The 25,984-nt window shown below is 39.7% G+C and overlaps 1 protein-coding gene across 2 annotated transcripts in view; it reads right to left on the bottom strand.

Annotated features, from left to right (window-relative positions):
* WDR26 (WD repeat domain 26) overlaps window positions 1-25,984 on the bottom strand; it is a 47,607-nt gene that overhangs the window by 5,555 nt on the left and 16,068 nt on the right. For both annotated transcript variants that reach the window (XM_054979793.1, XM_054979784.1), the window contains exons 4-13: window positions 24,266-24,402; window positions 22,817-22,914; window positions 21,761-21,917; window positions 9,705-9,843; window positions 5,903-6,043; window positions 5,123-5,242; window positions 4,513-4,658; window positions 4,110-4,188; window positions 3,478-3,607; window positions 370-555 (exon numbers count right to left, since the gene is read on the bottom strand). In XM_054979793.1, coding sequence (XP_054835768.1) covers window positions 370-555; window positions 3,478-3,607; window positions 4,110-4,188; window positions 4,513-4,658; window positions 5,123-5,242; window positions 5,903-6,043; window positions 9,705-9,843; window positions 21,761-21,917; window positions 22,817-22,914; window positions 24,266-24,402 — 1,333 coding nt within the window. The remainder of the gene's footprint in view (window positions 1-369; window positions 556-3,477; window positions 3,608-4,109; window positions 4,189-4,512; window positions 4,659-5,122; window positions 5,243-5,902; window positions 6,044-9,704; window positions 9,844-21,760; window positions 21,918-22,816; window positions 22,915-24,265; window positions 24,403-25,984) is intronic.

The following is a 25,984-nucleotide window of genomic DNA, read 5'->3' as shown; positions in this document are numbered from 1 at the left end:
GAACCGAACACCCACTGTTCTGAACATATAATCAGTCGCCTGCTGTTCATGCAGCTTGGTCATTGGTATTTTATTCTGCCCCAAATGGGAATACATTCATTGTGAAAAATGGGAATGCACATTCTCAGATGATTTTGAGGTAAGTACCATCATGCTACTCTGAGTTTATGGGAATTGCAAAAAACCCTGAGATTTCTCAAAATGAAGGTGCTCTACAAAAAAAGTAATCTGAATTTCTATCCCATATCAATTCATCAGAGCCCAACAGATGTATGTTCATGATAACTGAGCCGTAAAATCCAATAAAATGATCATTATTAGTTCAAATTTTCAAAGTTTCTCCTTCCAAATAAATTAGATTCTGTTTACCTTCAATATCCTGGTTGTCTATAAAAGGTGCTGGTCCCCATATTCTAACAGTGCCGTCATCAGAAGCGCTGGCCATCATGGATGGAATCTGTGGGTTCCAGCTCACGCAGTTGACTGTTCGCGTGTGCCCTGTCAGCTCCGCAATTGGCAGCTCACTACGTTTGTGCCAAATATATACTTTGTGATCTAAGACAGACAGATTTGAAGATACATGAGAGCCATCCTAAAATTTAGATTTATATACAAGTTGGCAACATGGCACAGATCCAGACATTCAGTGTTCTTTGCATTAAAATTCCATTCATGTCAGAAAACTGCTTTAGATAGGCTTGCTTAATGATAGATCCAACAGCTGCAAGAAGTTTCTTTCTGCCCCTTCGGAATGTCACATGAAACAAACAGCAAGTGCTAGCCTCCTCTGCAAGGTAAAGATATGTGCAGCTAGCTGGAATATATTTAAAACAGGCTTTGTATGTTCCAGATAAAAATTGCTTAGATGTTACTTTCTCCGCCAAGACCTCTAGATAAAATACACTGAAACGAGATTAAAGCCCTGGACTAATGAACGTCTCTACTCTCTTCCTGGCTTTCTCTACGTATGGTATGGGGAACTCCTACAACAGACAGTTCTGAAGTTATGTAAATTGGGTACCCCTTTCAACCATGGATATTGAAACCTTTTGTTCTAGTTGTTTTTACTATCCAGAGCTATGGGAAATCTTGTGTTCAAAACATCCATGGGATATCTTATCCCTTCCATGCACATAAAGGAAAAGGGGAGGAAGTAGACAAGCTAGTGAATACTTTGGATCTCACCATACCTGGAGGAAAGCGAGGGAACATAACATCCAAATAGTTGCCAGTATTAAGTATCTTATCCTAGCAAAGCAATTTCTATCCATGTATATTAGGAATAAAAATAAATTCTGAAGGCCTGCAGTTAGACTGATTTATACTATGTATATATAGCAGCATTGGTGCTGTTGCAGGTTAATTGTATCACAAAAGTATCCATCTGTACATTTATACAACATGGGGCAACTCTGTGCCATCATTGGTCCTGTCACTGTACAAGCACCAACACTGATTACAGCACCCATCTGAATTGTAGATCACACAGGATTGACTGAATGTCAGATGTGCAACTGTCTGTTACTGAAAAACCACAGGTCACAGTGATTAGCAAAACGTAAGTTTTCTGCTAAATACTGAACATCCTACAATGATTTTTAAAAAAAAATACTTATTCTTGTGACAAGGGAAGCTACCTGAAGAACTTCAAGATGTCTTTTTACTCAGTATTCTCTCTCAAGAAAAACTTTTGGCAATGAATTAGGATCTAGAATGTTAAAATTGGTTCCTGAAGTACTCAAAACCTAATCTCAATCCCAACCCTTATAAATCATGTTATGACCTACTTCCTATAATCATTTGATCAAGGAACTGCTTTCAACCTAGATCACGTCACAGTTGATTTTTAAAATTAATATAAAGTTGCTGCAACATTGAACTTGCATCAAACACCTCTGCTTGTATTTACATTTTTAATCTCCCAGTTTAAACTAATATTCACTCTGTGTAGCTTCAAGTCATTGCAGTATTCGCCTTAAGGTCGCAACACTCAACACTTACTCTCAAAGATGAGGCCGCTTTTCATGCTACTTTATGTTCACATACACAGAGTCAGAAGTCAAACTTTATTACCAAGGGCAGACGACCCTTTAATGTTTGGGGCTGGTAGGTGAAATGCCTACCTAGCTGAGAACATACCTTTACATTTAAGAGGTTATGACATTTAAATCTGTTACTTTTTTTGTACATAGAGACTTTCACAGCAGCCACATTTGCAACAATTCAGTGCAAAGAGGCAAGAGCCTCAGGCAGTCCGAATCTAAATAAGGTGCCATCAGCTTCAACTACAGCTGGGTAGTTTTTAGACACTGAAAATGAAAAAAATAAAAAGCTGTTCTAAGTTGACCTGGATAAATTAATCTTTACATTCATGTCAAACAAACAGTAGGTTGTAACTAAGAGACCTGTCCATGCTGCTCTCTGGCGTAGAAACGAACTGACATACCAAGAGCCAATAGAATTGGACAGACATCCCTGGGTTGGAAACTGTTTGGAAGGGTAAGAATTAAGGCATGCATGAGAACTGACAAAGCTATTTATAATGACAATGCGTTGAAGTTACAAGCTAGCTACAAAAGTGCAGTTCTTCAGTGAAAACTAATCACCAATTCTAGGCAAAGAAGAAACTTTGCTTCTAGATAGTTTATTTGGAGAGCCAGGCAACAAGATTAGGCATAATGGTTGTTGTGGGTTTTCCGGGCTGTATTGCCGTGGTCTTGGCGAGACCGTGCCAAGACCACGGCAATACAGCCCGGAAAACCCACAACAACCATCGTTCTCCGGCCGTGAAAGCCTTCGACAAGATTAGGCATACTTCCTGCTCAGACCAAAACCTGTTTTTCTGGAAGTTTCTGTAAGCTACAGTAATACTGTTGCTCGCTCTTCATTAATCAGTGTACTATTATCAATACAGAGCAAGTCAGCATCCTTATTGCCTAGAAAAGCTGCTGAACAAGCCACTAAATGCAACTGAGACAATGTTAAAAGAAAGCTGTGTTTATTTCAGGTCACTTACTGTGTATTCAACATGCAAATAATCAAAAGATACAAGAATGCTAGATCTGCTACAGGATATGAGACTTGTTTCTCTCACCGTAATTAACTATGCTTGAGATGACAGAACCCATCTGGAATTACACAACCACACCTACCTTTGAAAAAACAAATCTATACCAAATAAGGATTGTTACTCACCAGAGTCACTTGACCAAAAGTATCCCTGTATGCCACATATCCTACCAAAACTAAGCTTTAGATGTAAACAGGATCACACATGCTACTGCCCATCCCATTCTGTGAAGGAGTGTCTTTTTCTATGAGCAATTTATTTTTATGGCATTGTTATAGGGAGCAGTCACTTTTCTAATTAAAACGTGGCAACAAGAGGACTACAGTAACATTTACTAATGCAGGAAGCATATGCTTGAAATGTAAATGTACACATACAAAGTCAAATTTTAAAAAGCAAAATGTTACCTTCACTGCCGCTAGCGATGAAATCTTCATTATGGCCTCCAAAACATGAGTGAATCGTGTAAAAACCTTGTGTAACACCTTGGTACTTTCTCACTAAAACTCTGTCTTGCAAATCCCATAAATGAACTCCCTGAGAACAAAGACCACAATAGAGATTAATGACAGGCACAATAGCCTTCCTATAATTAGATTTCACCATACACTGGAATACCAAAAGGAAAAAAATAGAAACACAAAAAAATTTAAAAGAAAAAGAAATTAATCATTTTTAGGTGTCTTGATGGCTTGAACTGTTGGCTGTAGTGCAAGCCACTCCCTCACGTATGGCTTTAAAGCACCTTGTTGCTTTAACCAGACCAGCCTCATATGCTACAAACGGCTGAAAGAGGCAGACTTCGTTTTTTGCCTTATGTGCAGCAAATACAATTAACCATCCCATAAGATTTGCAAGCCCAAGGAAATGGAACAGGGCTGGCAGAAATCTCTTTTGCACCAGCAAGATAGAAAGAAAGCATAGCTAGAGATCACTTGGTTGCTTGTTGGAAATTCTTGTAAGACTGCCAGATACCCTTCTCTCTCAGACTCTCAAAATATGAGAGTATCTTCCCACTCTTTAAAATCTGTCCACTTACCTGAGTTGCTACATTTAACAAAGCTAACCGGCCATTTTTTGAAATAGTGAAAGACATAATTGGATGATCTTCTTGTACTCTGAAAATAAAAAACATAATTCAAAGTTAGAGCTATTACTTTTTATTCAAGTTAAAATTCCTGCACAATTCTTTGTTTGTAGTATCTTCATTCTTTCACAACAGCATTACTACCAAGACTACGATGATTCAAAAGCTCTAATTATGTCTGCACCACCAGTCATACTGGAAGAGCTATATTCTATTAGGGCTGTTTTTAGAAAAGTCAATTTAGAACTGGCATATGAAATACAAGAATGGAATTAAGTCATTAACACAGATTTAATGTTTTGCAAAGCTATACAACAGAATATTAGATATGTAGCATTAAAGAAGAGGTAGTTACATGTTCCTGTCTGTAAGGTCCTCAAAGTTATAACCCCGAATTCTCTGGTGTGTATCTGATGCCAACACAGTCTTCCCATCAGTCAAGCACCATAGGCATTGCACTCTCACTCCTTCCCAGGAGTCCAGTAGATTACCGTCTAAATCCTAGACAAGAAACACAGTGATGGAATTAGAAAAAGCTAGTCACCAAGAACATGAAAAAAGTTCTGTTTTGGCCCATGATTAGTTGTCAGTGCAGGAGGATGTTTACACAGAGAGGAAAAAGTTCTGAGAGATTAAACGCTAACACAACCCAACAGTGTTTATAAGGTCTTAATGCCCTCAACTGGGAAGTGACTTTCATTTGTTGACTGCAACACTGGTATGTGGCTGTATAAAAGCCATTTACAGAAATTTTCAAGGATTCAAAATTAATTCTCCTTAATAAGCACCAATACAGAACAGCTCTAAATATGTTTAATTTTTTCCCAGTTGGTAGTAGGATTCTGTAACTTGTCAACTCTAGGAAGATGTTCACTGAGAAAATCCTTACAATGGGTATTCTAGTATAGAATATACTCTTCCATATGGAAAGCCAAGAACAATTGTGTAAGAAAAGGAATACTTACACACTGGTAGAACTGTCCACGCTGCCCTCCTGTTACAAAACGTTTTCCATCTGGATTCCAGGCCACACTGGTTAAGCTATCTTCGTGAGACTGGCTCATCTTCGTCCTCAGCTCTCCTGTCTATAATAAAAAATTAAAGAATAATTGATGGCTGGAATATGTGAATGTAAACATTTATATTCTGACATCCCCAGCCTACAAGGAGGGTTTTAAAATCCAAATAGGTAAAACAAGGCTTAAGAGACACATAGATTAACAGTACAATTCTAAACAGAGTTACACAGTTCACTGAAGCCAGTATACCATAAATGCATCAAACTGTGAATTAAGAAGACCAATGTGGATTTGCCCCTTCATTTTTGTTGCTGGTTTAGAGACTAAACTGTACTATGTCAAATCTCTTATTTTAAGGTTTTTTTAAAAGCTTATGAGGAACAGTTAAGATTGCTCTTCCAAGTGCAGAATCAAAAGGGCTGGAATCCTAGTTTGTATATAATGCAGCAGTGAATGACAAGTACAAAAATGGTAAGTACAAGACTAACAATATTGCTTAGTAGCTCCAAATGTGGCAATATTCTGATTTTACTTGTAATAAAGGAACAACAATAATTCCTTTTGCATCAGAAGCTGCATGCTAGCAAGCTTGTATTTCTGCAGTATGCAGAGAGCATAGCACAAGATTTTGCTTTATACATGTCCAAAACCCCCAATTATACTTCCTGTAATTCTACTGGTGAATAGGATGTGACAATACTGAACTTTCACATTAATACCCCTTACTTGTACATTCCAGAGCCAAAGCTCAGAGCAGTCATCTGGGCCACAGGCAACCAGATAGTTGTCATCTGGACTCCAAGCAATGTAGGAAACACCATAAGCATGGCCTTCCAATGTCTTGAGTAGTTTTAGCTGGTGTGTATCCTATAAAAAAGGAAATACTGTAATTGAGTATTTCTAGCATCTTGGGTTGGAAAGATGTTATATAAAGATGTTAGAACCTAATTTCTCTCCTCCTCTACAAGCAGTTTAACTAAATCACAGATAAAGGATTAGAATTTAGAAAAATCCTTGTTTTTAGGTCTACTTCGCCTTACAGTGGGCACGCGCGCACGCCCACACTTATTTTCTGCCTCACTGACAAGATACAGTCTAAGAAAAGCATTAGCATGGCAAACAATGCACAAAAATGCAAGAGGTAAGCAAAAAGCTATACAGAGAACATCCCTTATTCAAGCCCAGGGAAACCTAGATGTTCTCAGATGTAGATAGAGATAACATGTAGATGTAGAGATAAGATTATAATCTTAAAAAGGGTGGCCAAAAAAAAAGAAAGAAAAACCGGTGGAACTAAGGACAAGGACTGACAAATTTAAGCAGCTAGAACCTGGCATAACAAAGTTTCAGCAAAATTACAAAGAAAAAGAGCCTTTTAGAATAAAGATATTATTTAAACAACATCAAGAGTGCAGTGGAAGAAGATTTTAAGATATTAATAGTGGTATTCAGATCAGAATGGGCCATAATTAGAATCACGCTTGCAGAACAGATCTTTCCTGTCTGCAACCTCCTATGCTCTGAAAGTCTGGGAACTGTGGCAAAGGGATTCAGCAAAAATCACACACACACACACTCTGTGGACGTAGGAATGCCATTTTGTTTGTGGAAGAGGGACTTTGATTCCACCTGATATTTATGGAAGACAAGTGGTGTCCTAGCAGACAATGCAATTCTGTTTAAAGCACAGTCTTGCTTCAACTGGCCTATAGTAAATCTGGTCAACATGCCTGTTTAGTGGCGACAAGATCTTAATCTAAATTGGAATGTACGAACTATACTAGCAACAAAGCCCATTGTGGGAAAAAATACAATGGGCTCTAGAAAGAGGAGGTGGGCAGGCATTCTTTCATCCTCCATCACTTATCCCAACCAGATGAAGGCAGAGAGGACGAGCATAGCCATCTCTTCTGCACCTGATTGCAGCCAAGTGAAGGGGGGGGGCGGGCACTGCCACCTGCTCTGTGCCTGACCCTAGCTGGGTGAATCGAGGGGGGGGGCAATGCCACCTGCTCCGCACCTGATCTCGACTGGGTGAAGAAGGGATGGGCATTGCCTCCTGCTCTGTACCTGATTCCAGCTGGGTGAAGGGGGGGGCGGCCACCTGCTCAGTACCTGATACCGGCAGGTTGAACGGGGGAGGGCATTGCTTCCTGCTCCACGCCTGATCCAGGCTGGGTGAAGGGGGTGGGAATTGCCTCATGCTCTACTCCTGATCAGGGCTGGGTGAAGGGGGCAGGCATTGTACCTGCTCCTCGCCTGCTCCTGGCTGGGTGAAGGGGGGGCAGGCATTTCCTCCTGCTCTGCACCTGATCCCGGCTGGCTGAAGGTGTGGGGGGCACTGCAACCTGCTTAGCTCCTGATCCCAGCTGGGTGAAGGTGGGGGTGAGCATTACCACCTGCTCCCCTCCTGATACCAGCTGGGTGAAAGGCAGGCAGGCATTGCCACCTGCTGCACTCCTGATCCCGGTTGGGTGAAGTCAGGGGGCAGGCATTGCCACCTGCTGCGCTCTTGATCCCAGATGGGAGAAGGTGGGGGGCAGGCATTGCAGTCTGCTCCATACCTGAATCCAGCCTGGGCTTCCCACCATGGTGTACTCTCTGGAGGTCTGGCTGCTCCATCAGTGCTTCTCAGCGCCCTCTGGTGGCACACCAGGGTAGGAAGTGAGTTGTCTTGAGTAAGCTTAGCTTTTTATATACTAGGGATATAAAAATTTCCTCTTAACAGTTCTGAAAATTCCCACTCTAAAAACAGCAGAAGATACTGACTCAAATTCATATCATAGTACTGAAAAAACCTTTAAAATGATGTTCTTAGATTCAGCACTTCAGATATGAATAGACAGAACGATCAGCTACTGTTATCAATATGACTAGCTGTGACTGTTGCAAAACGATGCTATTATTGAAATTCTAAATTACACATACTGAGAAACATTATATTATTCATATACTATTTTTGCTTCACGAATAATTTTGCCTAATTTTATATTAAATGTGTTCCTTTATAGGAAAATTAGTTATCAGTAGCCAGCCAGTAGTTTTGAAAAAAACAACAGAGAAAATGTTAAGGAAAGGGAGGGCAAACTGACTATTTTTGAATATCTAAAAGTATTTTTAAAAGAAGGAACAAAGGAAGATAGGAACATTTTTTGAGGGTGGAATATAACATAAAAAATGAAATGCGACTCTCAAGTCATAGCTGACTTATGGCAACCCTTGGCGAGGTTTTCATGGCAAGAGACTAACAGAGGTGGTTTGTCATTGCCTGCCACTGCAACCCTGGTCTTCATCAGAGGTCTCCCATCTAATTACCAAGATCAGGCTCTTCTGAGCTATCAGGTCAGGGCAGAACATAACACAGAGGATTTAAAATTAAAGGATGGTGAATATCACATTATAATGTAAGAGCTGTTTAGTGATAAAGTGATAAAGTATACTGTCTAACTGAAGAATGTCTTTCATTAGAAGACTATGAAGGAAAAATAATGGTCAGACATCTGTTGAAGACATGATCTAAGAAAAATTCAGCTTCAGGGCTAGAATGGGAGTGGTTAGTGCTATGCAGAGGTAAGTCCAACTGAATTTGGACTTACTTCCAAATACGTGTAAGATTTTAGTCTAAGTACCTAGTTCAGCATTGGGAGAAATTAATATACTCTACTGTTGGATCCTAAGGTGTCTTTGTGACAGCAGAAGGAATTTTTACACTCACTAGGGGAAAGTGTTTTCTGTAGTGTGTGTGAGAGACAAGAGCTTTCCATTTAAGAGAAACAGGCATCGGGGGCGGGTGGGGGAAGAGCCATAGTAGAAAGTGAAGGAGCAAAATATCCTTTTTGTGAGTGCTATGCTGCTTGCAGATTTTAGGATCCAGACTTATATAATCCAACAGAGTCCAGAAGAATGAGTCATCATTTCCCAACATGCAATTCCCAATTAAGCATTCAGATCCAGAACAGAGTACTACAAGCAGAGACCAGATATACTGGGAAAACAATACCTGCCTGCAGTAACTTCAGAACTCTCAAAGGGAGTCATACTACAGAGGAAGAAGAATGCACACACCCAGGGTTATTTGTTCATGAGAAATTTTCATTTTCATATTATGCATCTGAGGAAGTGAGGTCTGACTCATGCAAGTTTATGCTGAAATAAACTTGCTTAGCCTTAAAGTGCTGTTTGATTTGTTTTACTTTGCTACAAGAGACTATCATTGTTATTCTTTTGAATACACTATTACCAAGTGGGAGGAGATTCCTTCCCAAATATAAGGATCACATACATCCTGATTTTTGAAAAATTACAAAGACTGCCTAAGCAAGATATTTCTCAAACAAACAGACTTTATTTCTATTGTATGCTTCTCAACAAAATCAAATCAAGCTATTGATAAAAAAACCCTACAGAGCCTGGCACAGTCACACGATAAAAGTAAAAATACTACCTGTCTTCTAGCTGAATGATTGATTGATTTGCCTCACTGTATGCTTTACAAAGTACATTTTAACATAAGCATTTACATACTTACTGGATCAACCTGCCATATAATAACAGTTGTATCCTTTGATCCTGTTGCTAGTTTAGTGCCATCATTGGAGAATTTACAGAACCACACTTCATTACAGTGTTCTGTAAGTATCTGTTGTGTGTAACATGGGAACTGTTTTCTGAAAAATATAAAGGGGAATACAAAGAATAATTAAGCAACATAATCACAGTTCTTCTACTTGAGCTAGTATAAACAGCTAAAGTGAGCATGAACACTGGCCACAGCACCATCATGCAAGTCATCTTTAATGTTATCTGGTGATGGCAGAGAGTGCTATCAAGTCACAGCTGACCTATGGCACCCCCTGCTGGGGTTTTTGAGGCAAGAGTTTGCTGTTGCCTGCCTCTAAAGTAAAAATGTACAAATATACTACATCTGACTTTGCATCTCTGTGCTACATCCTCATTTTTCAAGTTGTCAAACTTGTTCTTTTTGTACATGTGAACTATCACACATATTTGTCAGGCTCCAAAGAATACTGCAAAAAGTTCCATGTGCCCAGGAACCTTTTGAGTATGTTGTTCTTCAGTGGCACTCTACAGTGCTGCAAGGTAAACTGATTGTGAAATTGAGATAATTTTGAAAAGTAGTTTGTAACCTGCCATGGGATTCTGCAGTTCAAAATCATAACTCTGGCTGCCTTATCAACTTAAAATAGGTCTTTACATTTTTGGCCACTGAAAGTATGAAAATCAACCAGCCTCAAGCTTTGACCAGAGTCTTGGGTTCTAGCAAACTGTAATTTTGTGCCTCAAGTTTCATTGCTGAACTGTTGACAGCATTTGTTATCCTGCTGTGTATATTCTGCTGAATAATTTTTTAGATATTGTTTTTGTAATATTGTTACTGTAAACTACTTTGAACATTTTGTAGAATGTAGCTAGCATTTATCTTACAAGATTTCATGTCAGTGTTTTTAGTGCTTAACAAAAGGAATTCTCAATTACTTATAAACAGGAATGTCAATTAAAAATAGCAAAGCCTTGACCCTGCAAGCTACAGATCTAAGTAAAACCTCGCATTCTGACATTGAAAACTGAAATTGTGTTGAAGTAAATGAGGTTTTTCATCTTAGCTGTTCACCAAACTGCCACCTAAGCTACTACCCATCGTTTGTCATTTCTAATATCAATACTAAATCATATTCAACGTAATTACCGAGCCTTCATTTTTCAGAAAGTGGAGAGGTAAACAAGGGGTTCTGCTATCTTGGATTTGATTCTTACCAACAGGGAAGAACTGGTTGACGAGGTAAAAGTAGTGGGCACCCTGGGTAGCAGTGACCATGTAATTTTGGAATTTACAGTCTTGGGGAAGGGAAAAGCTGTACATAGTTAGACATATAGGTTGGACTTCAGGAAAGCAAATTTTAACAAATTGAAGGTTATGCTGGGTAGAATCCCATGGTCAGAAATACCTAAGGAGAAAGGCGCTCAAGAGGAATGGGAGTTTCTTAAAGGCAAAATACTGAAGGCACAATTATAAACAATTCCCATGAGAAAGAAAAATGGAAGAGTCTAAAGAAGTCAAGGTCGTTCAATAAACAGCTTTCTAATGAAATGAGAAATAAAAGACTCATTTAGGAAATGGAAGAAGGGCCTTAGAAAACCAAGGATGAATATAAACAAATAATCAATGTTTGTAGAGAGAGTGTTATAAAAGCTAAAGCTCAGTATGAGCTTAGGTTAGCAAGAGATGCTAAAAACAACAAAAAAGGTTCTTTGCTTTATGTTCAAAGTAAGAAAAAGAGCATGGCAGGCCCATTGCAGGGACAGGTAAGTGAAATTGTAACAGGCAATGAAAAGAGGGCAGAACTGCTCGATTCCTACTTTTCCTCAGTCTTCTCCTGTGAGGGAAATGGTGTTCAACATGGCAATAACAGAACACATGATGAGGAAAGGGAGTTACAGCCTAGGATCGGCATAGGGGTAGTACATAAAGAAAAAAGGTGGTCCCCTGTGGAAGTACCAAGTCATTACTGACCCATGGGGGGACGTCGCATCACGACGTTTTCAACACCTAGTTTCTTTAAATGAAACTAAGTCCTCAGGGCCAGATGAATTGCATCCAAGGGTACTAAAAGAACTTGCAGACATAATTTCTGAGCCTCTGTCCATCATTTTTGAGAATTCTTGGAGAACAGGTGAGGTGACAGAAGATTGGAGGTGGGCAAATGTTGTTCCCATCTTCAAGAATGGGAAAAAGGAGGATCCGGGTAACTACCAACCCGTCAGCTTGACGTCTATACCTGGAAAAGTTTTAGAACAAATTATCAGTCAGTCCTTGAGCATTTAGAAAGGATGGCTGTGATTACTAAGAGCCAGCATGGGTTTCTCAAGAACAAGTCATGTCAGACTAACCTTTTTTTGAGACAGTTACTACCTTGCTGGATCAGGGGAATGCTGTAGACACAGCTTATCTCGATTTCAGTAAGGCTTTTCGTAAGGTTCCATATAATATCCTTGTCGACAAGTTGGTAAAACATGGTTTGAATCCTATTACTGTTAGATGGATCTGTAACTGGTTGACAGATCACACCCAAAGAGTGTTTGTTAATGGTTCTTCATCTCTTGGAGAAGAGTAAGAAGTGGAGTTCTTCAGGGACCCATCCTGGGACCTGTTGTGTTCAAAATTTTTATAAATGATTTGGATGAAGAAATGGAGGAAATGCTTAATAAATCTGCAGATGATACTAAATTGGGAAGTGTAGCAATATGGTCGAAGACAGAGTCAGGATAAAGGATGATCTTGACTGGCTAGAAAACAGGGCTAAAACAAGTGAAATGAATTTCAGCAGAGATAAATGCAAAGTTCTGCATTTAGGAAGGAAAAATCAAATGAATAATTAAAGGATGGGGGAGACTCGTCTTGGTAGTAGTATGTGTGAAAAGGATCTAGGGGTCTTAGTAGACCATACACTGAATATGAATCAGCAGTGTGATATGGTAACTAAAAAGGCAAATGTGATTTTGGGCTGTATCAACAGAAGCATAGTGTCCAGATCTAGGGCCGTGTTATCATTTCTCTACTCTGCTCTGGTTAGACCTTACATACAGTACTGTGTTCAGTTTTCAGCATCACAATTTAAGAAGGATATAGACAAGCTGGAATGCGTCCAGAGGAGGGCAACAAAGATGGTGAGGTGTCCTATGAAGAAAGTCTGATGGAGCTCCGTATATATAGCCTGGAGAGGAGACAACTGAGAGGTGATATAACTATCTTCAAGTATCTGAAGGGCTGCCATATAGAGGATGGTGCGGAGTTGTTTTCCACTGCCTCAGAAGGTTGAACCAGAACCAATGGTTTGAAATTAAATCAAAAGATTTTACAGCTAAACATTAGGAAGAACTTCATGACGGTTAGAGCGGTCCCTCAGTGGAACAAGCTTCCTTGGGAGGTGGTGGGCTCTCCTTCTTCGGAGGTTTTTAAGCAGAGGTTAGATGGCCATCTAACAGCAATGCTTTTTTTTTTTTTTTTTTTAGAAAAATTTTTATTGGGTTAGAATATTATTATTTTTACATTACATTCAATTTTCCCCAAATTTTTCATTTCTAACCCCCTCCCTTTCCCCCCCTTTTATTGACTTCCAACAGCTTTCCCACCCTTTGTCCCTTTTCCCTTTCTTCTTCTATTAAATTCCTCTGTCTAAAACAGATATACATTCTCCATTATATTAAGCAGTACATCTTTAACTACTTTTCTTATTATACACCCAAACTGTACGTCTTTGGATAAACAATTTATCCCATTTTCCAGTTTTGAATATTTCTATATATCATAGACCTATATATCATAAACCATAAAAATTTCCCACATTTTAGTCAAACAAATCAAACAATTTGATTTGTTCTCTATATATTACTCATTTCATCTTTTTATGGTGATTCTATATAGCTCATCACATAATCAATCGATTTGACTCTTCTGTACATTCAGTTTGGTGCATATAAATCTTATCAAAGAAAGAGAATATTGTTAGTTACTCAATCCTCATATTTAAACCTTATCATTAATTATTCTCTATCAATGTTCTATCAGTTAACCTATACATGTCTATATATATATCAATCTATTAATCTAACTGCTTATAAATTCACATTTCTCTTCCTCCCCCGGTAAAGTCACCCCTCTCTTTTATACTTTTATTATACTTCAGTAGTTCTCAAACTGCCACAGTTTTCCTCCCACCTCCCATTTCTTCTCCAGATATTGTTTCAGCTTCTCCCAGTCTGTGTTAAACTGCCCTGAGTCCAGATCTCTCAGTTTTCTTGTCATCTTGTCCATTTCAGCCATATACAGCAATTTGTAGATCCAATCTTCAATAGTTGGCACTTCTTGTACTTTCCATTTCTGCGCATACAAAAGTCTAGCTGCTGCAGTCATATAAAATATCAACGTCCTATGATGGGCTGGAATTCCCTCCATTCCCAAGTTTAGCAGCAGGAGTTCTGGGTTCTTATTTATTTGAAACTGTAAAATTTCACTCATTTCTCTTATTATTTCCCCCCAGTACTGCCTAGCTACCTCACACGACCACCACATATGATAGAGGGAGCCCTCATGTTTCTTACATTTCCAGCACTTATTAGAAGTGTTCGAATTCCCTAGCGCAATCTTCTTTGGGGTCATGTACCAACGATAAATCATTTTGTAAATGTTCTCTTTGATATTAGTACATGTCGTTGTCTTCATTGTAGTTTTCCACAAGTATTCCCATGCCTCCATTGTTATTTCTTTATTGAAATTTATAGCCCATTTCACCATCTGTGTTTTAACTATCTCATCCTCAGTATACCATTTCAACAGTACTTGGTATACCTTGGATATTCTTTTCTTGTCTTCTTTAAGAAGGGTCTGCTCTAGTTCCGAGTTCTCTGTTCGTATGCCCCCCTTTGCAGAGTCCGAATTGTATAAGTCTCTAATCTGTCTATACTGGAACCAATCATAGTTAGGTGATAGTTCCTCTTGCGTCTTTATTCTAAGTTTAGATACTTCAGTTTTAGTTATTTCTTTGTACGTTAAACATTGTTGTTCATTATCGGCAGCTCTCGGATCTATCACCTCGTATGGAACCACCCACAAGGGGGTTCCTTCTTGTAGGTAAATTCTATACTTCTTCCAGATTGTATATAAACTTCTCCTTACAAAGTGATGCAGGAACATCGAGTTGACCTTTACTTTGTCATGCCATAGGTATGCGTGCCATCCAAAAAAATTTTTTATATCCCTCTAGGGCTAATAGTTTCTTATTCTTTAATGTCATCCACTCTTTTAACCAAACTAGGCAGATTGCATCATGATAAAGTCTCAGGTTAGGCAGTTGCATTCCGCCTCTTTCCTTTGCATCTTGTAAAACTTTTACTTTCACTCGAGGCTTCTTGCCTGCCCAAACAAAATCTGATATTTTCCTCTGCCATTTTTCAAATTGTTTAGAGTCTCTGATGATTGGTATTGTCTGTAGCAAAAACATTACTCTTGGTAACACATTCATCTTAACTGCTGCAATCCTGCCCAACCATGACAAGTTCAATCTATTCCATTTAATCAAGTCTCTCTCTATCTGAGTCCATAGTTTTTCATAATTATTCTTGAACAAATCTATATTTTTTGCAGTCAGCTCAACTCCCAAGTATTTCACCTTACTAGTTACTTCACAATCCGTTGTTTCCATTAACAGTTGTTGTTTCTGCTTAATCATGTTTTTGCATAATATCTTTGACTTCTTTTTGTTAATGAAGAAACCTGCCAAATCACCAAACTCCTTGATCTTATCTATCACTTTTGGCATGTTCTCCAGTGGGTCTTCTACAATTAACATTATGTCATCTGCAAATGCTCTGACCTTATATGAATAGTCCTTTATTTTTATTCCTCGTATTTCCTCATCTTGTCGTATTTGTATCATCAGAATCTCCAATACTAAAATGAACAACAATGGAGATAACGGGCAACCTTGTCTTGTTCCTTTACTAATCGTCAATTTCTTGGTCAATTCATCATTCACTACAATTGCTGCAGTCTGGTCTCTATAAATTTCCTTAATTGCTCTGACAAATCTTTCTCCCAGTTGTAGCTTTTCCATAGTGGCAAACATAAAGTCCCAGTTTAAATTGTCAAACGCTTTTTCAGCGTCTACAAAGAAGAAACCAACCTCTTTGTCACAACGCTTGTCATAATATTCAATAGCATTGATCACTGTCCTTAAATTGTCTCTTATTTGTCTGTCTGGCAAAAAGCCTGCTTGTTCCTCCTCTATGACTTCCGAGAGCCACCCCTTCAATCTCTCCGCCAATATCTTCGCAAAAATTTTGTAGTCATTGTTAAGCAGTGATATAGGTCTGTAATTTTTCACGTTGGTCAGGTCTTGGCCCTCTTTTGGGATCAATGATATATTCGCTTCACTCCAAGTATCTGGAATCCTTTGATCCCTAAAAACTCCATTCATCACCTCTTTTAGGAATGGTGCCAGTTCATTGGCCATTGTCTTATAAAATTTAGCCGTAAGTCCATCTGGCCCTGGCGCCTTTCCTAGATTTGCGGATTGTATTGCCTTGCTTATTTCCTCATCAGTTACTTCACTGTTCAACTTATTTCTCCAAGCTTCCGAGATTTCTGGAAGTTTGGTTTTCTCCAGATATGATGCTATTGATTCTTTGTTTACTTCTTTTTTATTATACAGCTTAGCATAGAATTTATAAAAGGCTCTACTAATGGTAGTCTGCTCCAAGTACGTTTTGTTTTCTTCACAGATTTTATTTATTATTTTCTTTTCCCTTTTCTTCTTCAATTGCCATGCCAAATATTTCCCAGGTTTATTAGCACCCTCAAACGCTTTTTGATTCAGTCTTTTAAGGTTCCACTCCAATTCTTTATTACTCATTGCTGTTAGCTGTTCTTGAAGAATTTTAATTTCCTGGTATATTTTCTTTTTCCCTGGTCTCTTTTTTAACTGTGTTTCTTTGGCTTTTATTTTCTCCTCAATCTCTTGTCTTTTCTCCTCTTTCTTTTTTCTTGCTCTGCCATTTAAGTCCATTAGTATGCCCCTTACAACCGCCTTGTACGCATCCCAAACTTTGTTGGTTGGTACTTCTTTATTCACGTTGTACTGTATAAAAAACTTTGTCTCTCTTCTCAGTATTTCCATATTCTCTCTTTCCTGTAACAAGTCCTCATTTATTCTCCAGGCTTTCCTTTTTCCCCTTTTTCCAAATTTCCACATAATTGGGTTGTGATCTGAGCCTACCATCGGCATTATTTCTACCTCCTTAGTCCATAACGCTAAGTCTTTTGAGGCCCAGATCATATCGATTCTTGATAGTGTAAAATGCCTTGCAGAATAAAAAGTAAACTGTCTAGTTTTAGGATATTCTCTCCTCCATACATCTTCGAGAGTCTCTTGTTGAATCAACTAAAAAAAAAGCTTTGGCAATAGTCCTCTTTTCTTTTGTGCTGTTGTAGTCTTTTTGTCTAGTTCCAAGTCTGTCACTCCATTGAAGTCTCCAGCAAGAATTATCTGGTCATATACAAGATCATCTAAGTGCTTCCTTAGATCCTCAAAGAAGCTTTCCTTTGCACCGTTAGGTGCATAAAGTCCGACTACCAACACTCTCTTTAAATTCCAATTGCATTCCACTGCTACAAATCTAGCTTCCACATCTCTCATAACAAATTTTGGCTGCAGCTCCTCTTTTATGTACAACACCACTCCTCTTTTTTTCTTGTTGGAGGCCGCTACAAATTCTTTGCCCAATTTTCCAGATTTTAAATATTTTACATCCTGTTTTCTAATATGGGTCTCTTGCAAACAAACAATATCACATTTTTGTTTTAGTAGCCAATGAAAAATATTTTTCCTCTTATTCGGTGAGTTTAGTCCATTTACATTCCAAGATAATACTTTACACTCCATATTCATAGTTTTGTTGGTAAGTCTTTTTCATTGTCCTTAATAAATCGCTCCATCTCTCGCTCAGATCTAATGCGTTTTTTTGCCCCTCCAAACTCAAAGGACACTCCTTCCGGTAACTCCCATCTGTACCTGATATTCATGTCCTTCAAAGTCTGAATTAGCACTTTATATTTTTTCCGGTCCAATAACACTGATCTGGGCAATTCCTTCATTATAATAATCGTCTTGCCATCAATCTCCAATGGATCTTGAAACTGTTTTGTCACAATCCTCTCTTTCATGTTTCTAGTTGTAAACTGCACAATCACATCCCTTGGTAATTTCCTCTGGGTTGCAATTCTCGAGTTCACACGGTACGCCACATCTAGGATAGCCACAACTTCCTCCTCCTCCTTCCCCAGGTATTCAGCCAACACCTCAGTCATCTGTTCTTGCGCTGACTTCCCTTCCACTTCTGGCAGACCACGAAAACGAAGCTGCTTCTCCATATGTTTAGTTTCTGCAACTGACATCCTCCCCTTCACCAATCTCATCTCTGTTTGTTGCGTGTCTATTAAGTTCTCCATCGCGTCTTCTACTGTTTTAACTCTTTGCTGCGTTCCTTGTAATTCACTACTCATCGTTTCCATGCCTTTTTTCACTTCTGACAGCTCCGACTTTACTGTCTGTGTAACCTCTTTGACCTCTTTAATAAGCTCCAGTTTCGTGTCCTTAAGTTCTTTAATCATGTCTGCAAGTTTTTTATCCAGATTTTTATCCAGATTTTCTATTGCCGATTGCCACTCTTTTTTCGACATCGTGGGGCTTGCTTTAGCTCGCTCCCACGAATCTGCTCTCTTCCTTAACTCCGTGGCGTATAATTAAACGTTTTTCTTTTTTCAAATGTCCAATCTTTGCCAAAATTAAATTTTAAAGTGTCCAAAATGTCGGGCGTCTTTTCTCTATGGTTTCTCTATGTTGTTGTAATCCAAGATGGCCTACTTCCTCTTCCGCTGAAGCCGCGACCCTTCCCCTTTCAAAAATGGCGATTCCCTACTTCCTGTCCTTCGGCAAGGGCCGCTTCTCTCCAGCCACTCTATTGTTGTTACGCACTTCCTGTCTCCCGTCTTCCCACAGCAGGTCTCGCGATGGTGTCTTTTTCCCACAGCTCCAAAACCACAGGTATTCAAAACAATAGTCCGATTTCTGTAATAACTTCTTTAAACTTAGTCTCTTTTAAAATACAACTTCTGCCGAGTCTTCACCTCCTTTTCACTAGTCTGTTGCAGTTTAAAAATCTACTTTCTTTCCTCTCTGTTTTTGTCAATCTGTCCCGTTTCAAAAGATAGCGATCTTTACCTTCTCTTCACTTTTCTCGGGTTGTAATCGCTGTTTCGATCTTAAATTCTCCTCTCAGCTTCCTTCCCCAATCGAAGCTTGGGTATGTAGGTCTTATGCCAGCCGAATTGGCCCCAAGACTGCCGCAGAGATTATAGCCGACCCGTCGCAAGGTGGGACCTCAAGGATCGGTGGGAGACTCGTTGGGTAGAGCCCCCCCTCGTCCGAGATCTAGCTCACCCTAGGGTCTTGAGCGTTCTTTGCCTGCTCCCCGCCTGAGAGCAGTCGGCCGCGGGCTATTTTCACCCCTCCGGCCGGTTAAAACGGCAGTCCGGTCAGCTCCGCGAATGGAGCTGCGTTAGACCTCCATGAATCCCAAACCGGAAGTCGCCATCTAACAGCAATGCTGATTCTGTGAACCTAGGCAGATCATGAGGGGGCAGGCAGGAAGGGTTACATAAGTTCTTAGTTCTCATGGCCCCTTCTAACATGCCCAGGGTAAGTCTGATTGCCACCTTGGGGTCAGGTAGCAATTTCCACCAGGCCACTTTGGCTACGGAACCTGACGGTGTTTTGCCATCTTCTGGGCATGAAACAAGGGTCACTGGGTGTGTGTGTGGAGGCAGGGAGGAAGTTGTGAATTTGTCCAAGGGGTTGGACTAGATGACCCTTGAAGTACCTTCCCACCCTATGATTCTAATCAAAATCAACAAAGGCAGTCTCTGCAACTGGAAAAACATCCAAACTAGTTCATACCAATCTTACAAGTCTGGATGAACAGCACCAAATATTTATATGGAACAAGACCGATGTGGTTCATTCTCAGTTGGAGGACAGAACAGGTCATGAACAAATAAAAGTTCTAAATAAATTCCCTTACTAAAAAAGACCCCATCCCCCCACACCCAAGACTGGTATTTCCCGAGTCATTTATGAGAGCCAGTTTGGTGTAGTGATTAAGAGTGCCAGGACTCTAACCTGGAGAACCGGGTTTGATTCCTCACTCCTCCACTTGAAGCCAGCTGAGTGACTTTGGGTCAGTCACAGATTCCCGGAGCTCTCTCAGCCCCACCCACCTCACAGGGTGTTTTTTGTGGGGATAATATAATTTCTAAACTTCTCTGAGTGGGTGTTAAATTGCCCTGAAGGGTGGTATATAAATCGAATGTTATTATTATTGTTATTGTTATTAAGATCCTCAGAGGCTAAAAACATCTGAGGTAAACAACTGATGAAGACAGATGAGGAAAGTCATGGATGTGTGTTTCAGCATGAAAGGGATTAATGGGACAAGCAATATTTCAACTTCTAAGGCGTCAGAAACAATTTTTAGGTGACTATATAACATATAAATCAGTTTCCCAGAAAGTTTCTGGAATTTATCACAGGTTTTTTGTTCATTTTGGAGTAAAATTAAAGTATGACATAACAGAAAAAATGGTTTGCTGCTATGTGAACAAGACTTGAAGATGCTTCACGCTGTCTCATGCAAACCTTGCTCTCTCTACCCTCATGTACAGTAATATAATTATGTTTTGCCACAAAAGCAGAAGCTGTTACATCTAAACTGGGAAACTATGGCTAGCACTTCTCTGGTAAATCAAGATTCCACAGGTGTGATTATTGGTTGCCAGCTACAGTTTATTGATATGAATGGGACAGAACTAATTTATCTTACTGGACACAATAAAGGGTGTGTGTGTAGGGTTTGCGCAAACAAGCCTGAAGCTCCTAAAAAACTTGTTCATGTACCAGCAAATCATGACTGTTGTGACATCTAAACCATGCCTATATCAATATAAGCTCAATGCATCTGCCATAGCAAGCCATCACTTTTAGGCCCACAGTATGGAAGTTACAAGTACTAAGACATATCCATAATGGTAGCCCCAGAATTTGCCCAAGGCATTTCTAGGATCATCTCCAGACCTGGGACCTCTTTGTAAGAGTGCTTCTGGATTGTGTCTGCGATAATCAGTGCTTATACAACAGGGATGTTCAAGTGAAATTGCAGCAGCCTTTTCCCAGTGGCTGTATGAACAGCCCCAATGAGGGCCCCATTCTGACTTCACGTCAACACTGCTAACAAGAAGCCTGGCAGTAGCCACCCCCAATTCCTGAATGTGCACACTGGGGGTGCTGTTAGTGGGAAAACACTCTTAAGAAAGAATACCTTAGTTAAGGCCAGGTTTTCAAATGTAACTCATTGTGCTGAAAAAGATTTTGAGCAACTGAACATTTCAATGTGATGCAGTTTGTTTACTATGCTAGCAGCACAAAGATACTATGTGCAACATATATCCCAAAGCACTTGTTTTTAAGTGGAATGCTGGCTTAAAAGTCATTGAAAGTGCCTCTGTTGTTACAGGAAGTAGCTTCCCCATTTACAATATTTAATGCTACCTTATTTGCTAAGTTAATTCAGCACAAGCGATTGCTAGATGAGCAAGGGTTATGACTCTTCCAGCATTAATAACATACTTTGTAAATCGCTCTGTGGGCATTAAGTTGTCCTGAAGGGCGGTATATAAATCAAATGTTATTATGTTATTATTATCTAGAATTCAGTCTGGACTCTGCACAGAGATGCAACACAGAGACTCTCATCTATTACATTTTCCTAACATATTCTAAAATAATAAATGTAATATTCCTGTGTCAGCTAGCAAGAAAACCTAATTTTCCCCCAACTGCCAGTTATTCAAACTGGAAATACATGACTCTTCCACAAAGGAGTAAATTTTTAAAAGAAACATTGTTGCACTAGAAGGCACTGTTGCTGTCCTTACAAACAAAGTGGCTCTCTTACCTACTGCAAACATGGTCTATGAGCAGCGATACAGACTCTAGATTGTTATCTAGTTTGGTATTGTGATAGAGGCACCGGTCTCGTTGTAGCTCCACAGCTTGACGCAGCAGATTCTGCAGACGCCTTGGGGGGAGCATCACTGATGGTGGTAAATAAGCTTCAATAAGAAAGTAATTTCAGTGCAATTAGTAATTGTTCAAGTCAATAATTTAACACTTTACTTGGGACATCAAGGTTTTTCAACACCTATCCCCTCAATGGACTATACCAACTCTAATTTATGCCAACATTACCTATAAGCTTAGATAATTAAGATGGCTTTACACTATTCTGAACTCATTCTCCATTTTTACTAAGAGAAGCACATGATTGTTTTATGCCAGCTTATTACTGTGGAAATTTCCACTTGCCACTAACTGTGCCCCAAGAGATTCCAAGCCACCAGTCAGGACAATGCCACTAGCATCCTGCTGGTGTGTTTCTCTGACACAAGGAGTCTCTTGTTGGAGGACTGGACTCACACAAGATATATGAACACATGAAGCCGTCCTATACTAGCCCGGTACAGATGATAACTTCACATATTCACTGAACACATGCCCCCCACCTCACATGATCTCCTGGTCATCAGCAGGATGTAACAGCATGGAGAAACTGGCCATACATATCCCTCACTCCCAGTGATGCTGTTTTTCAAATGTTGCTGATCAAGAGAAGCAAGACTTTATACTGGTCTTTCACATCATCTGCTACCTAATCTATTACATGGAAATGATGGTGATGGAACCAGGGACCTTCTGTGTGCAAAGCAGAACTACCAGATGTACAGCCCCTCCCCTTGGATCTAACCCAGTATATATGATTAGGGAGTAAGTTATACGGAAGCAAAAACAGCTAACAAAAGATAGTTAATCCTATTTTGTCTTTATGAGGTACTCCTAGTCACCATTATCTAGAATTATATTTTTACAGAAAATATGCTATCGGCAATTAGTCTCCTCAGAGTGGGATTTACTCAAGATTTAGGCAGGCAATGGAACATAAAGGTTTTCTTACTCTGGAGTTTGTCCAAAAGTTTAGATCTGGAGGTTGTTCCTTTTCCTTCCCATTCTGCTTTTGCCCGCAGGTCTTCTGCATGACTGCACATCAGATATCTGCATGGCAGAAAAAAATACACGCTGGAAATGTTTCAGACCTATAGATTTTCCCCGAGTTTGAAGAGTCAGATTCCAGTGTCCTCGCTAACACAATGAAGGAACCATAGAGAAGCTATTAACATAGGACTCCAAGTTTTAAACATTAAGGTCTAAACCTCCAGTTTTGTCAATTAATATTGGAATAACAGCTTGCTCCATTATACACCTATCTTCTCTTTGAGATCATCTTCCATGTTCCTGCTCCAGGTGCTCCTTCCACGGTTGGACAAATAGTAACTAGGATTTTTTTTTTGTACGAGTGGCCTACCTGTGGTATTTCCTCCTCCAAGAGAGGAGAATCAAATTTTTATTTTCTTAATCATTTGAGGACTGATTAGTTTCAATATTACTTAAAATGTCTGTTTAATTTTCATGTTTTTATGCTTTGGCACATTGTTTTGATTGTTTATATATTTATTTAGTGCTAATTTGTTGCTCTGAAGACATTTTAAGTAGCAAAGCAGGTAAAAGTTTTAAACAAATAGATAAAATTAAAATGCTTTGATCTTTCAAGACCTTACAATGTCTACGTTCTAGTTAAGATGATCCTCTACTATACAACTGGTGATGAATCAAGAAACAATGAAGATTTAAGGGCAGAGCCAGCGCCAGAGTTTCTGGCACCTGAGGCCGGGGGGGGGGGAGGCAGGACTATGCGCACGCACCCGGACTGTGGGAGGGCTGAGAGGCTGCCGGCCCAGCCATGCATGGCGGGTGGCTGGGGATGCGCGCGTGCGTCCTCCCAGCCCTCCCGCTCCATTGCTCCACGCGCCGCCCCAGACGCCTGCCGCGCCTGGCTCACAGCTGCTGCTCCCGGCCAGGGGGTGTGTGTTGGCGGCAGCAGCAGCGCAGGAGAGCTAGGAGGCTGCAGTAGCTGCAGGCCAGGCATGGCAGGTGGCTGGGGTGGCACGCGGGCAGCTTCCCATCCCTCCCAGTCAGCCGCCTGCACGCTGCTGTGGCCAGCTCTGCAGTGCGCACCCCCCGGCACCTCAGCGCTGGAGGCGATCGCCGGGGTTGCCTCAATGGAGGTGCCAGCCCTGTTTAAGGGCATATTAAAATCTCATTAAATAAAATATTTCAATTAAAATCACAGATTTAAATTTAAAATTATTATGCTTCTCTGACAGAAGCAAGCAGGGAATATTCTTCTCTTGATTCCACAATAGTTTTCCTAACTTCAACAGTAGAAGCACCGCTCAACTGAAATAAACATCTTCAAGAAGCATTTTCACTTTTTAGAAGCCAGACTATACAAAACTGTTAAAATCCTTAGAAAATGCAAGTGCTGATCCCTAACCAAAGCACTTACCCACTGAGGATATGAATACGCTCTGTGTTGTATTTCAGCGGTGTCAATTCACAACGTAGAACTTGAAGTGCCTCCAGAACCTTACCATCCTCCAGATATTCTAGATACTTTTGTTGCAGCAGCAAAAACTTCATTCTCTGACATGACAGAAAGCAGCATTCAGGTAAGTGGGAAAGGATGACTGAAATTTCATAAAATATTTGAGCCTAAACAAGAGAGTATAGACCATTCTACTTTCTGCCGTTTAAAAACAGAAAAATGCAAGCTTTCATTGACACAGGAATATTCTAAACAGCCTCCTGGTATCACCAAGACACAATGTTTCAAAAAACTCATCAATCAAGTCATCCCAAATGAATGTATGAATTCGTGTTATACAGAGAAAGACAACTGTAACATCTAGCTCAGTACAGTCTTCTCCAACTGGCAATGGCATCCTCAGGTATCAGGCAAACAAAGCTCTTTCACAACACTTGTTCACCAGCAGCCCTCTGCATACAAAGCAGGGTTTCTGTTAGTTAGCCATGACCCCTCCTCCTTAGATTTGCTAATTTGAAACATATGCTTTTACAAATGCAAGACTACCTAGAAACTCAATGGACCTCAAACGTATCTTCTCAATCTTCCTTCTATGGGATAATAGTTACCAACGTACGGAAGGAATCCCCTTTACTTAAAAACAAACAAGTATTTTAGATATAATGACAATACAGAGAATTCATGCTAAACTGACAGGGTTAGTCCAGAAGCTAGATTTGTATATGTTCCAGGCCTAAGGATTGCATGCACAATATATAAATACAGACACTGCAAATTAGAAAAAAAGATTCAGGAACTGGCTCAACTTAAAGTATTAATTTTCCAACTTGGTCTCCAAGGAAAGCAAAGAATACCTGCTCTATACATTTAGAACTCAACTCAATGTTCTCCCTGTGATTACTGCTAGCACTGGCAATGTGACCTTCATGCATTTTGAAGATTAGGTCTTTCCTCAATAGCTATGACTGATTCTTACCATGTTCATGGATACAAGATTAGGGGGATAGTGAGGAAAATATTTGATACTGGTATAAAAAGGTCAAATGGCAGTATGCAACACCATCAATTTACTTGCTGTTTTACAAAAAGAGCAACAGAGTCACATCTCTGCCCCAGAGAGTTTATAATCTAGTTTCAACAAAAGGGAGACAACAAGGAGAGGGAGTGACAAGGGAGACGAGAGGGAAGGATAAATGAAAACGAACATCTGAACATTCAATGACACCAGTTTAACTTTGTTTATACTGCTGGAGAGAACGATTTCTGAATATTTTAAAGATTTTATTTCTTTAATGATTGGAAATAACTATTTGAAAATACATAAAATGTATAAAAGAAACAATGGCTACTGTATCATGAGGGTTCATATGCCTATGTCAGGACAATAATAAAAATCAAGAAGAAAATCAGCATAAAGCAAAGCAGAATTGAACTAGAAATCCCACAATGCAACTTGCTAATCTGCACTTTTTAAAAAGCTGTTAGTTGTGGCTAATGAGATACTGATCTCAAGTCTCAGCTTCAAGAACCCCAATACCAGCAAGATTCTAAACATGCATGTATTTCAACAAAGATTACTATCACCATTAGACATCACTGCCACCACTTCCTCAATTCATGATGTTTTTACATTATATCAAAGTATTGTGGCATCTTAAAAGTATAACAAATGTATTGGGG

Source organism: Eublepharis macularius, chromosome 1, assembly GCF_028583425.1.
Source record: "Eublepharis macularius isolate TG4126 chromosome 1, MPM_Emac_v1.0, whole genome shotgun sequence".
Lineage (NCBI taxonomy): Eukaryota > Metazoa > Chordata > Lepidosauria > Squamata > Eublepharidae > Eublepharis > Eublepharis macularius.
This window is presented reverse-complemented; position numbering and strand designations above follow the sequence as displayed.